The sequence below is a fragment of the Ranitomeya imitator genome, chromosome 9 (assembly GCF_032444005.1).
Source record: "Ranitomeya imitator isolate aRanImi1 chromosome 9, aRanImi1.pri, whole genome shotgun sequence".
Classification (NCBI taxonomy): Eukaryota; Metazoa; Chordata; class Amphibia; order Anura; family Dendrobatidae; genus Ranitomeya; species Ranitomeya imitator.
Window position 1 is genome coordinate 81512181 of NC_091290.1, and position 14942 is coordinate 81527122.

General features: G+C 37.4%; 1 protein-coding gene across 11 annotated transcripts in view; it reads right to left on the minus strand.

Moving 5' to 3' along the window:
* Positions 1-14942, minus strand: part of PAX6 (paired box 6) — a 31490-nt gene that overhangs the window by 11574 nt on the left and 4974 nt on the right. For 2 of the 11 annotated variants that reach the window (XM_069740238.1, XM_069740234.1), the window contains exons 1-8: positions 11921-12085; positions 11607-11771; positions 9119-9184; positions 8289-8349; positions 5466-5596; positions 4975-5016; positions 4667-4882; positions 4100-4265 (exon numbers count right to left, since the gene is read on the minus strand). In XM_069740238.1, the coding sequence (XP_069596339.1) occupies positions 4100-4265; positions 4667-4882; positions 4975-5016; positions 5466-5596; positions 8289-8298 (565 nt within the window). In that variant the 5' untranslated portion in view covers positions 8299-8349; positions 9119-9184; positions 11607-11771; positions 11921-12085. Of the gene's footprint in view, positions 1-4099; positions 4266-4666; positions 4883-4974; positions 5017-5465; positions 5597-8288; positions 8350-9118; positions 9185-11606; positions 11865-11920; positions 12089-14942 lie in introns of those variants that run through there. The other 9 variants (XM_069740237.1, XM_069740232.1, XM_069740239.1 and 6 more) reach the window with 6 other exon arrangements.

Genomic DNA, 14942 nt, shown 5'->3' on the forward strand with positions numbered 1-14942 from the left:
CTCAAAATAATGTGAAAATAACAATTTATTTGTTGCATTAGAATCAAAACTGTGTAAGTGTAATCACATATTAGTTTTGTGAAAGGAGTCACCGATAGCCCTTCCTGCGACATGTTGTGCAGCCGCTGCCTTATCAGGTGCTCACGCGTCAGTCCCCTCCAGCGCTCCGGCATATAGAGTTACATATACGTGACACTCAATTAAGATATCTGGTTTAAGGTCTGTATAGAAAGGAGTCGGGGACTGAATGGACTGCTCAGGATAATCCATGCAAAGACTGTAGTGACTGCGCGCCACTATTATCCCGCAGCCGAAGCAGCTGACGCGCCTGCCTGTGTGAGTGTGCCATGTATGGGATTTACTCCCAGGAAGAAGACACAGGAGAGAAAGACTCTGGGAAATTAGACTCATTCCTGAGTTTCTTAGTGTCTTAATCAGTGAGGCGGAAACCCAGTAACATCAGACAGTAACTCAGCAGCTTCCAAGGAGCACACAACATGGCGCCTCAGTGCGCTGGGGAAAATGGCTGAATCCTAAATAGAAGCTTTATAGTCTTATCTGAGGGGGTAAAGTTACAAAAGTGTCTGAGTCGTCAGTAAAGAGCTACGTAATTCTCTCCCTGGACTGAGCGGACCCTTTCATGTCTATTATGGAGATCTCTGTGCTCAGGGTGTTGGGAATATTGGGAACATATTTATGCCCTGTGAGGCCCCAGCTTGCCTTATGCTTCCTCAGTAATGGCCTCTTAGGGAGCGGTAATGTCCTTGAGCAAGAAAAGTACATCAGCCAAAGAGTAAGGAGGAGAAGAAGAGAGTACTGGGACACCTGCATATTCTAAGGGGTTTAGTGTAGATGTTTCTAGTATTTCCTTCTGAGAGAGACAGTTTTCAATTACATGATAAATTTATTCTGTCTATGTATCTATGTATTATCTATCTATTATCCATCTATCATCTATCTATGTATCTATTATCTATCAATCTCTCCATTATCTATCTATTATCTTTCTAATATATTTCTATTATCTATGTATTATCTATCTATCTATCTATTGTCTTTCTATTATCTATCTAGCTATTATCTATCTATTATCTTTGTAATCTCTTTCTATTATCTATGTACTATCTATCTATTGTCTTTCTATTGTCTATCTAGCTATCTATTATCTAGCTATCTATTATCTATCTATCTTTCTATCTATCTATCTATCTATCTATCTATCTATCTATCTATCTATCTATCTATCTATCTATCTATCTATCTATCCCATCCAACCATCTCTCCAATCTCATAAGTTCTATGTATCTATCAATCACATATCTATATCTATTATCTATTTATCCATCTATGGTTAGAGAAAAAAAAATTCCTTTCTTGGCGCTTCCGGAAGACAAGGATAGTTTGAAGGTATCCATCTATCTATATCATATCTATATATCACATATTTATCTATCATGTACCTATTTATCTATCTATCTATTTATCGATCACACATCTATATATCACATTTCTATCACATATTTATCTATCAGCTATCCATCTATTATTCCTCTATTATATCTATTATCTATCTACCAAAAAATAAAAAATGAAGGCAGCACTCCAAATTCCTTGCGGTGAAAAAAGTGGTAGACTTTATTCAGACCAACATGTCTGGGCGACGTTTAGGCTCGTAATGAGCCTTCCTCAAGACTTTTTTTATTTTTTGCCTAAATTGGGCAAGTATTGGATTTTTTTTTGCCTGGGAGTCCTGGCACCCACTAGTATACATTGTGCTGTGCCAATTTTTTTGTCTATCTATCTATCCATTATCTATCTATCTATCTATCTATCTATCTATCTATCTATCTATCTATCTATCTATCTATCTATCTATCTATCTATCCATTTATCTATCGATCTATCTATCTATCTATCTATCTATCTATCTATCCATTTATCTATCGATCTGTCTATCTATCTAGCTATCTATCTGTCTATCTATCACATTTCTATATATCTACCAATATATCTAGAAAGGCATAATGAGATGCAGCACCAGCTAACTGATGTGTGGGTGCAAAGCTTCCCAGACAAATCCCAATCCAATAGACATGTATAAAAAAGGGATTAGAAGCACTTTAATTCCCAAAAAATGATGGTGTTTATTAGTCCAACATGTCAATGTTTCCATTCATGTGTGAATCTTACTTGCCTTGGCTTGAACATGAACTGAAACGTTGCCATGTTGGACTAATGCACACCATCATTTTTTTGGAATTAGAGCGCTGCTATTCCCTTTTTTATACATGTCTATCTACCTACCTATCACATATTTATCATACATCTATCACATTATCTATTTATCTATTAATTCGTCTATCTTTCATCTATCATATCTATCTACTTGTCTACCATATCTACGACATATGTAGATATATTATCATAATGTAAATGCTATATATATAAGCATGCATCTATATCGTGTTGTAAATATATTTATACATATAATATCCAAGCATACATTCTATGCATTGTGTATTTAGTTACTTTTCTAATTAACTCACAGCAATATCTTATACAGAAAGCTATCTCTATAAATTCAGTACATACTCTCTATTACTTGCATACACATTTTGCGGTTTTCCATTATAATCATTTAATAAACTTTTAGAAATAATTGTGTTGTACTCACAATAAAACAATATTCCTTTCCAACCATGAACTAAAAAGCATTTTTTAAATCCCATTTTTTTAGCACAATGAAATGTGTTAACAGCCAAAGGCTAATAATGACGAATAGTAACAGTCTTTAGTGCCAAATGACAAACTCTGCTCTGCTTCATCTGTAATCATATTTGCATCATATTTGGACACTCTTTGAGCCAAATATTTTGGAAAACAATATTAATAAGTAACCATCTTAGGACCTCAGCTGACCTCCTGACGTGAGATGTAGGGACCTGGCAGCCCCATTCATGGCGGTGTGAAGGAATATTAGGTGACACATAATATCAGGCTCAGCAGTGCTGGGACTAATCAGGATACTCGGGGAGCCCCACTTTCCCATCTTAGCCCCCTTTTTCTTATATTGTTTTTCTAATTGGCAAGCGGAGACGTATCGTGTCCAAGGGTCTCCTGTGAAACATTTCTACAGCTGCCCCTAAAACTAGACGCTTTATTCATGTCTCCTTAATGAGAAACAAAACGATCTCTAATGAGCAATTACATCGGCACAGAATTCTTCTTCCCATAACTAATTCTTGTGTGTGACAGAAACATCTATTGTGGCATATTCCTTGTATGGGGTCTGGAATAATGCGCCACGGCAATACTGCGCCACATCTACTACCTTGGAGATATCGGCTAAGGATTATTACCTCCCAACCAATTAAGGTCCATGTGAGCCTTGAAAATAAATCCATTTATCCCCAATCCCATGCTCGTAATCCTCAGATAAAATCGGCGTCCAGCCACAAAACCGCTGCCTTATACATACAGATGTCGCGGAAGTAATTTGGCCATTCTCGGCATAAGAGCGTTAAGGTCAAACAATATGGTTTCCCCGGCATTGCTATGTGTGTTGCACCACATAACCCTCTCAGCTCTGCTACATCTGACAAACCCCTCGCCAATGTATGTACGTCCCATCATTACACACTTACCATATGATGTCAGTGTAATAGTAAATCAATAACCTCGTACCAAGATGGCTTGAACGTATAGTTCAATGCTACAATATTGCATCAATGACTCCAAAACACCACAATCAAAATTCAGCTGACGCAAATCCTTGCCAATATTTTATGTTCACATTCTTGTATTTGCAAATTATTACAATACATCATTAACTCCTCATGGAACATAGTCCTCCATACACCCTCGCGAGGGTAGCGCAGATCCATTATGAGCCACCATCTTAATCGCTTATGTATATTCTCCAAAATGAGCACAGTAGCGCTGCAGCGTTTCCAGTCCACATGTATAATCATTCTATGCAGATGAGACCATGCTAGCCCTTAGCCTAATTATAATTCCGCTACAATATTTAGCATTAGCGCATTCTCAGAGTCTCGTGTCCACATCCCGAGTCCAATATTGAACGTGCATAAATATTTACCTGGTGTAGGCTGGCCTGGCACTGATGTACCCGGATACCAACCAGGCCGGGTCCCCCAAGTCCCTGTTTGTCCGTTCAGCATCCTCAGCTTGTCATACATGCCATCTGCACCCATCTGTTGCTTCTCGCTAGCCAGGTTGCGCAATACTCTGTTTATTGATGATACCTGCGGGATGAATAGTGATTGGGATAAGGTTATGAGCTCTTGTCCTGGATGTGACAATTATCTCACTGTGTACTATATGTACAGTCCACGATCTCTGTGCTGTAGGGGTCTGAATGGATGGTGCCCTCCATTGAGGCTGATTGTTAGTATATTATGGCCAATGCATTTCATTATGGATGATGAATGGGATTTAGCTTACAATTATTGTGACATTTTTCCTTTTTTTGATTATTCTATACCTCTTCAATAAGAAGAGACGACTTAACACGAGATGTTCTGCCATTATTTATGATGCTCAGAACAGAGCTCTCCTTTCAGTGTAAGTGATGCAGTTTTGTAGGTACATCCCCGCAACCCTATCAAACATGTTGAGTGCGTCTCCATTGAGAACAGTAACTTACACTGGGGATGTTATCGTTAGTGCAGACGCCTTCAGACAGTAACCTGTCTCGGATCTCCCAGGCAAAAATGGAGGGGCACTCTCTTTTATATTGGGCTATTTTGCTGACCACCTCCGGAGTGGCCACCCTAGGCTTGCTTCCCCCGATGGCTCTTGGTCTGATGGATCCAGTCTCGTAATATCTCCCTAATATCTTACTCACACAACCGTTTGACACCTGTACGGAGAAACAAACAACAAATCACATTATTAATAATTTCAAGACAATAGTACAATTTTATAGAAGGCATTAAACAATGACAAGCTTACGTTTTGACTATCCAGCACTGGCACTTTTGCATCTGCATGGCTCTATAATACAAAAATATACCTTCAATGGTATGAGAACTTATGTCTGTTTCTTTTTTTTTTATTTTCTAATTTTTGTTTTCTTAGAATTACATTTATGGCCCTAGAAACTCAACGTCTAAATATTAGAAAACATTTTAAAATATTATTAATTTCCTATTTAAATCTTCCTAATCCTCCAATATATGTAGGAATAACTTGGGTTTAATCAGAGCCAAAGCATAAGAATATAATTCGATCTAGGGTGCAGCATATTAAATGGCGTCAAGCCAATGTATTAATATTATTATTATTATTTAAATTTTTTTTTTTTAAATTGGGATAATTTTTGATAAGCAGATGTATTAATAAGCTGGAGAAATATTTATATATCGATAGAGGAGGGAATAGAATGGTAACAGATGGGCATCAATATGTAATCAGAGCAGTTGGGAAGCAAGAAGCATTTTCACCTGCAAGATTCTTGAAATATCACAAGGTCTTGCTCCACTGTGTGCCAACTCCACTATCTTCTGCCTGGTAGAATCTGGCAAGGGTCTACCGTTCACAAACACTCCACCGAGCTGATTCACTCCACTGTGACCTGAGAATAAAACATAGTAACAACTACTATATTACTCTGTGACACCACCAAAATATCATGCACCCCTAAGCCACAGTGGGGGGTGCACCCTGCAGACAGTTATAGTTAACCTAGATATGTTCAATAAAAGCCAAATATTTGAAGATCCATACCTAATAAATATTTAAAAACGCCAATCATTTGCAACAATCTATCTCTACAAATCCCCAAACCTTCTTTTCTATTCCACAAAAAAAAACAAGTAGCTTCCAGCTAATTACATCAAGCAGAAAAACAATTAAATCCAACCTCACCCTCAAATAACATCATCATTCGCACAAAAACGACAAAAGGTTCCAATGGCAGTGACCACTTTAACTAATGCGAAGAAATGGCACAAGAAGTGGCGGAGTTCAGACCCTACTCTACAGAGAAGGTCTTATAAATACCCTGAGAGTCCTCTTCAGACATGGGCTGGAGCTCCCCTTCCTTTGTGCTCAGATATTATAGTAGTTTACTTCATTAGAAAAAAAAAGTATCCTCAAACCTGAAGCCTCAGAGCTGAGACAGTTTCCCTGGAGAAGAAGGAAGCAAGGAGATGTGTGTGCTCCTCAGCTTGCAGACTACTGATAATAAATGGACTTGCAGGAGGCTCTGGCTTCTTAGCAAATAAATAAGCACCAAATATAGAAGAAGGGGGAAAGTATGATGAGTCTTTGTGACATTTGTCTTTAAAATAAAGCTAGCTGCACGTCAAGTTTGAGCTTAATTTCTGGAAATAGGCGGAAGTCGCCCCAGATCATGCATGGAAGGCTAATTGAAAAGATCATTTGAAGTACTTGTGGCAGACATGTCACTTTATGACAGTGCTCTGCTTTTGAAAATTGCATCGTCAGGACAAATGGTACTATGATAAAAACGACCCTTTCTATCCGGATTTGGAGATCACTCAGGCTGGAGATAAGGCTAACACTAGTTACTTTAAGGGAAAGACACATTTTATTTCAAGGTAGAGGGAGGATGGGGGATCGGGATGAACACCACAAATGAGGGAGCCTGGATTACTACTGACATCCACTTTATATTATTACTGTAATTTTCTATAAGGTTTGGTTGACACCTTAAAAATTCACCCCAAGCTATGGTCTTAAAAATCCAGACCTCCTGAAGGTTTGCCAATATATGACATCCAAAACCCGCCAAAAGATACCCACTTGCATATCACATATAGTGTAATTTTTCAAACCTCAACACCTCAATTTGGCCAATAGCAACCAGCTCCAGGATGGTCCTACAAATTGTTAAACCTTAGTATTTATTATAAGCCCCAAACTCTATATTCTAATAAATATATACTTTATAATGCAACAAAAAAAATTAATTTGGGGCATCTAGCATTTCACAGGATCTTGGCTTTCATACGTGTCCATATAGACTTGTTTACAAGACAACTCCTCTTATTATTGGGATTTGTAGGGACCAGTGTTCAGCTTTCATCCCCTACAGGAATGGCATTTGCAAAGACCATTTATCAACTTAAAAGTTGACACTGACAATGGTGAAATACTAAAATTTCACTTAAAAGGTTAAAGCCTTAATCAAGATGTGATTTCCCAAGGGAAAGCTGTAGAGCTGCCTCCGTGGCAATCATTAGCCACTCCTAGGCAGCTAATAAGAAAGCATATGGTGTTGATTTGGACTCCCTGAATTTTATACACCCAGGAATTGTTGTCACATAAAGCTACAAAGATATTAATAGTGACCTTTACACAGAAAAAAGAGGCTTAGTCAATGCAGGACACCTCCGAGCAGATCACAAGGCTCCGCGTAACGGCATCTTTCACAAATGCGACACATCCCTCTAACAATGCTACCTTATAGGATGCACAGATTGGCACCAAGTTCATTAACCATTTACCAACCAAACATCTTTAAATGCAGTGGACACAGCAATATATATATACATTATTAAATAAAGAAGACATAATAAACTACACCAATCACACAAACACATAAATGTATATATATATATATATATATATATATATATATATATATATATATATAATAGCTGCAAATAGATGTTTATTTCAGGATAGCAAAAATACTTTTTCTTGGAAACCAATCTTTTAGAACCAACCAGAAATTTCGGAACTAATCTCAAAGTATTATCTATAGTTTAACAAGTCCACTCATGTAAAGAGAGACAAAGATAGATATATGGACATACATCACCTTAAAATATTTTTAAGCACAGACAAGATTTCTCCCAAATATTTTGAGACAACAACTTAACATTAAAAAATAACTATTTGCTAATGAACTAAACAAATTATATTTTCCAGCCAATTTCCAAAGACAAAGCTGAGTCCACTTTTACGAACATTGGCCCCAAGTGACAACAATTTATTCTGAAGCCCAAAATAGTGGAGACAACAATACTAATAGTTTAGTCAGATGGGCAAAAGACTAAAACGTTCAAAAGCAAATATAACCCAAACGAAATCATCAGCCATAAAAACTCTTCCTGCAAAGCTCCTCTGCTACCAGCTGCCATTGTAAATAACTGGGACAATTTAGCCCAAGTCTCTTAACAAGCGCTCAGTAAAATATTAGAGGGGTCATAAAATAAATCACCCACTTTAATTGATTGATGCCCCTCAGATAAAACAATAGACTAATAGCATTGATTCCTTAGTGATTCATTACTTACTGTTCTGCATGGTGGTGGTGATGATCTGCAGTAAATTCCCACGTGGTGACTCCAAGGGATTCTATTAATAAATAAACACATTTCCTATTAATTAAAAACCAGCTTTTATATGTCCATCAATGAGCAGAAGATTTAATGCTGTTGCACCATTTCTTTTTAAAGATATTGTGGCTGAAAATATTTTCTAAAAAAATGTATTGTAATTTCTAAAAAGGTGCTACAATAGATTAACAAAGAGTGTAAATAAATAAGTATATTAAATTCTGTGTATAAAAATATAATCATGTGTATAAAAATTATCTGGATCATTTTTGATAATTACATTATTAAGATTTTATTCAGAAATATTTGTATGTATGTTCTGTATGTGTGTGTATATATATATATATATATATATATATATATACACAGTATATGTGTTTGAATGTGTGTGTGTATATATATATTTATATATTCAATTATATCTGTGTGTGTGCATATATACATATATATTTGAATGTGTGTGTGTATATATATTTATATATTCAATTATATGTGTATATATATATATTTATATCCATTTATGTGTGTGTATAGATATATATATGTATATACACATATCACATATATATATATTTATATACGTATATACACACACTTATATTAAATTGCAATATATCTTAACTTGCACATGCCATTCTGACATTGTATGTATATATATATATATATATATATATATATATATATATAATTAGATGTAAAGTATGCGTAAATGTTACTGTGGCGCTAACTAAATGTATATATAAATTATAACAAAAATGATCATTTTTTTTTCATTTTCGAGGTCTTACCTGATATTTGCTTTTCCTCTCCCAAATGTAGTACACACTTCAGCATCTGCTCCTAGTATCCTTCCTCTAAGGCAAAAAAAAGGAGGTGAATTAGATTGAGAAAAACTACATTAAAAACATCAGTGCAATTGTGTTACAAACGTTTCCGCAATTGTCTCGAAAGCTTGAATCACTCTAAAGTTTTCATTTTATTTTCCCAAATTTGTTTTTCTGTTATCTCTAATTAGAAAAAAACACTGCAAAAATAATGTTTTTTTTAAAAAAAGATTTCAATATTTTAGGGGAAAAATAATTATAGGGCAAAGTATTACCATAGAAACCCGAGTGTTGCCTGCTAATTAGATAAGGAGTGAGCGCTAACAGCTGGGCGAGCGCTGATCGTCGGTTTTCCAATTTTCAGCCTCTTTTTCTGCAAGTAACTTTAGTTTAAGTTTTAGCAGTTTAGATCTTTCCGTCGCTGACTGTACAATGACACACGTTGTCGATCTGGCTTTAAAAAGTAAAACCAGGAGGGGGTGAGGCTACTTAACAAAGCCTACAATGATTTTCATTCTGCACCATCTACCCAAAACCAAAGTCGATGAATGCAAAGCAAAGGCAACAGCCCCGTTCCAGAATAAAACTTACAGCAAATCTCCCCTTTTTTCCTCAGTTAACTCTTCCTGTTTTGTGTTAGGACCACGATGTTGTAGCAGATATTTAGCAATAAAATAGGAAAATAGCATTTAATTCTGTGAATATTTTTGGAAGGTCATTGTGTTACTGGTGCGGGTTGTTAGGGGTTTGTTAAAGGCACACAACAGCTCTGTGGGGAGCTCAATTGGCAATAGACAATCACAAAAGACAAGGCACTGGATGGTTTCAGTAATAAGGAATAAAAAGGGGATGATGGTCGCATAAAATGAAATAAAAATAAGCCTTTGCCTGTCTCGTCCAAATTGCTGCTGTGCTTCTTTTATATGTAAAATGAATATTAATGTCCCCAACTAATATTTGGAAACTTGGCACCAGTAAATGTGACCCAAGTGAGATTTCTCACCACTGGCAGATAATTGGTGACTATTTCCAGTGATTGATATTAATAATGCAGCAGTGTAACCAGTTGCCTTCATATTCCGGCCCTGTTCTTGGACAGGAGCGGGCCGGTGGCTGAGGACATGGAGTTGTAAACACTTGTTTTCTGGGTAACCGAGCATATCCCTTGTAAGACTCCGGCACAGAACACCACTAATCTCGCCTATAACAACATGCTTAATCCAGGCAGTGCACAGTTTGCAGAGTCAATTTATTATGTAAATCGAGTAAAAGCCTAACCTTCCAAAAATGCCACAAAATCATCATTTCAGCTATCTTGTTAATTGTAAAACCAATTTGTGCAAATAGCAACAGGCATGGCCTTGTTCTAGCACTCGTACTGATACAATGTGCTGCAGTGCTAAAGAAATGCACCTTGTATTATGCTGTACTATTCACAATATGTTTACTACAAAGGGGCAAATTAATTCTTAATAATAATAAATTGTGTAACGCGGAAATGATATCTTAATAATTCTAATGATAAATTTACCACAATGTAACAAGTGACAAGATTTACTAACAGCGATACCATGCAACAAATCCGCTGCCACAAACTTCAGAATCATTTCTACAAACTAATAAACAAATCCGTCTGTTCCCCCCACACCAGAGTGTCTGCACATGGTGTAAGGGGGTGATCATTTCCACATCACCTGCTTATGAGGACTACAAATCCCACTATATTTACATAGCACAAAGCCACAAACTTCCCACAATCCCACCATAAATGTACAGCCTAATGGATGGTCAGTGCTCGGCCATTGCGCACATTACAAGTGGGCTACATTGCTAAGTAAAGGCAGCGCAAGACCTTTCTGAATTTGGAGAAAATTAAGGATATTGTTGGTTTCAATTTGGAGTGGCATATTACTTTATACCATGGTCATTTCATATATTTACAAATATATATGATATATGTATCATATATGTATAATCTTGTAGATTGTGAGCCCTCGCGGGCAGGGTCCTCATTCCTCCTGTACCAGTTATGACTTGTATTGTTTAAGATTATTGTACTTGTTTTCATTATGTATACCCCTCCTCACATGTAAAGCGCCATGGAATAAATGGCGCTATAACAATAAATAATAATAATAATAATAATAATGTTAGATGGATGTCCACACGTGGCACTTCCAAAATCTCCAACGGGAAAAAAGTAAATCTATATATTGGCCATTTACAATGATGGGTATTCCCATAGCGCCTTGCAAATTGTATTATTACCTATATCCAAAATCTTACATATAAGATAAATCATACACAAAGCTATACAACATAGAATCCCGAGCATCGCTGCCCTCTCTATAGCAAAGTTGGACACTTGACTGTGCCAGAAGAAGTAAAACTGTGCAGGCAAGACGTGGCGTGTGCACAGTCCGGGAGCCTCGCAGCGGGCACGGAAGCTCACCTGGAAGAGGCATCCTATGTTTGCAGGCTCCTCTTGGTAACTGGGGTGTTGCTTAATAAAGAGTTGCTGATTTATTTTGTAGTGCCCAGGAAGGATGAAGCAGCTCCCCTTCCTCTCCTTCTCTGTCTCCCAGGGATGAGCCTCCTTGTTGTTGTTGGTTAGATTCTGAGGAGGAGATAGAGATTGACAATAAGAAGAACTGTCAGGGAGGCAGGGAGAGTGTGAGAGCAGTGCACAGGCACCGTGCACACCTATACTGATTGGTGATGCTTCATGTGTATTAATGTATGTGTGCTTGCTCCTTGTTGCCTCACCTCCACTGTTCTTCACTGGCCCATTAGTAAAGGCTGACCCCTGTCATCATGTCCCAGTAAAACACTTCCTCCTCCTGCTTCTCCTCCACCACCAGAGCGGGAAATGAGGCAGTGCTTGGGCTTTGCTTTCAAACCCACTAATCACTCTAGACATGCAAATGCACTGACTACTCCACACACAAAATATTGCTTTATGCAAAGCACCGGGGCTAGCCCTGCACATGCCTATTGGCTGCTCCCCCAGTGCATGCCTCCATTGGCTCCTTTCTTTCAATATGAATACACTTTTTTTTTCACGGCACAGATTTTTTGTTGTGTACTGATTTCTCTCCCTATAGCTGCATGTGCGTGCGTATGTGTGTGTATGTATGTGTGTGTATGTATGTGTGTGTATGTGTGTGTATGTATGTGTGTCTATGTATGTGTGTGCATGTGTGTGTATGATGTGTGTGTATGTATGTGTGTGTATGTGTGTGCATGTGTGTGTATGTGTGTGTATGTATGTGTGTGCATGTATGTGTGTGTGCATGTGTGTGTGCATGTGTGTGTATGTATGTGTGTGTGTGCATGTGTATGTATGTGTGTGTATGTGTGTGTGTGTATGTATGTGTGTGTACATGTGTGTGTATGTATGCGTGTGTATGTATGTGTGTGTATGTGTGTGTATGCGTGTGTGTGTATGTGTGTGCATGTGTGTGTGTATGTATGTGTGTGTGCATGTGTTTGTGCATGCGTGTGTATGTTGTGTGTGTGTATGTATGTGTGTGTATGTATGTGTGTGTATGTGTGTGTGTGCATGTGTGTATGTATGTGTGTGTATGTATGTGTGTGTGCATGTGTGTATGTATGTGTGTGTGCATGTGTGTGTATGTATGTGTGTGTATGTTGTGTGTGTATGTATGTGTGTATGTATGTGTGGGCATGTGTGTGTATGTATGTATGTGTATGTGTGTGCATGTGTGTGTATGTATGTGTGTGTATGTATGTGTGTTTGTATGTGTGTGTACGTATGTGCGTGTATGTGTGTGTGCATGTGTGTGTATGTTGTGTGTGCATGTGTGCACCTGTGTATATGTATGTATATGTGTGCACCTGTGTATATGTATGTATGTGCGTGTATGTATGTGTGTGCATGTGTGCACCTGTGTATATGTATGTATATGTGTGCACCTGTGTATATGTATGTATGTGCGTGTATGTATGTGTGTGCATGTGTGCACCTGCGTATATGTATGTATATGTGTGCACCTGTGTATATGTATGTATGTGCATGTATGTATGTGTGTGCATGTATGCACCTGTGTATATGTATGTATATGTGTGCACCTGTGTATATGTATGTATGTGCATGTATGTATGTGTGTGCATGTATGCACCTGTGTATATGTGTGTGTGTCACAATTTGTGAAGCACTAATTCAAGATTTCATATTTGGACTGCACTCGCATCATTTCTTCAGGACTAAATAAGATGGCTCTTCAGTGCAACTTTTGAAGATGGATACCCCCCATTTATTTTTTGCTTCCTTTTTTTTAATGACTCCTCTGATGCACTAGAAGGTATCACTACCTGACGAGTCGTGTTCCTATCTGAATGACACCGCTGTGAATGTGCACTGCTCACAATAGGAGTGAAATAATTTTCCTTGTAAGCTGCGTTTTGTTGTAAAAGGGCCATTTTAAGTGTGAATGCAGGACATTTGCATTTTGGAGAGAAAAAGCCTCAGTAGACAATAGGGATAAGCAAAATATCATTCACATGTTAAGAGCATAAATATTTGGGAGACAGGAGCATTGTAAGCTGGGAATTGCCCCCAGCCATGTAAGAACGCCACTCTTTTCCTTTTTTTTTTGTTTTAAAGAAGACCCTGTCTCAAGACTTCAGGAGCAAATTCTCCACTCACTAAGTGTATTGACTGAGTCGCCTTGAGTGTTCTTGGCAAACAATTACAAACTTCTTCCACGTGTCATTGTTGACTAAAGTATTTTTTTTCTTTAATCTAAGACGTCATCAAAATTAAGAGTCACTTTTACCTTTATGCGAGATAATTGTGCAATCTTCTTCAGAGTGGAATGAATTCTATATTCCCGCAGGTAAAGAAGAAGCATTATATATATATATATGTGCGTGATATGTGCTGAAATAGTATATACAGAGGAGGCCGAGCTCCACGCCTGCCTGACAATGTGGGGTCAATGGCTGCATGACAAATTCAGCTCGGCTGTTCCTGTAGATGTCGTGTTATGTGTGCTGTGCTTGGGCTAAAATTGCCAGTGCTGATACTGTTATATGTATAGAAAGGGCATGAAACACACAGCTATGTACACATACCCATATATGTATGTATATATATATAGACAGATATAGCTTTAGATATATATTTTTTTCTCAAAATATATATACAAAATGAGGGCAACACTTAAGGGGTCCAAGTGAAAAAAGTGGAGTTTTATTCACTCCCTTATATAAATGTGTGTGTGTATATATATGTGTGAATTTATATATATGTGTGAATTTATATATATATATATGTGTGTGTGTGTGTGCGCGTGGATATATATATATATGCACACATACATTTATGGCTATATATATTTTAACACAGATTTGCAATTTTTCTGTTGTACAATAGCGCCTTGATTTGTGGCATTGGGAGGTGACAGCCATCATGTCCTAATAAGTTAACGCTTTTTAGTATTTTGACCACACACCAGAAAGTACATTTGTAGAGTGGTACACTATTAATACACACCTCAGTACACTCCAAAGCAACCCCTGGGTGCAAGTTTTAAGGTTACACTTAAAGTACCAGCTTGATCTCTGGTTGCCTTAATTGTTAATTTCACAAGTTTCAAGCATGGAGAAAAAAAGAGACTGAAATAAAGTTAACAATAAAACAAGCCCCGGTGGGGAGAGGGACGGGGAATGCGAAGAGAAGTGGAGAAAATGAAGTATTAGATGTGTACACTTGACTTTTCTTGACATGTGAAAGTGTTAAAAGTCACATCTCATCAATAAAGTA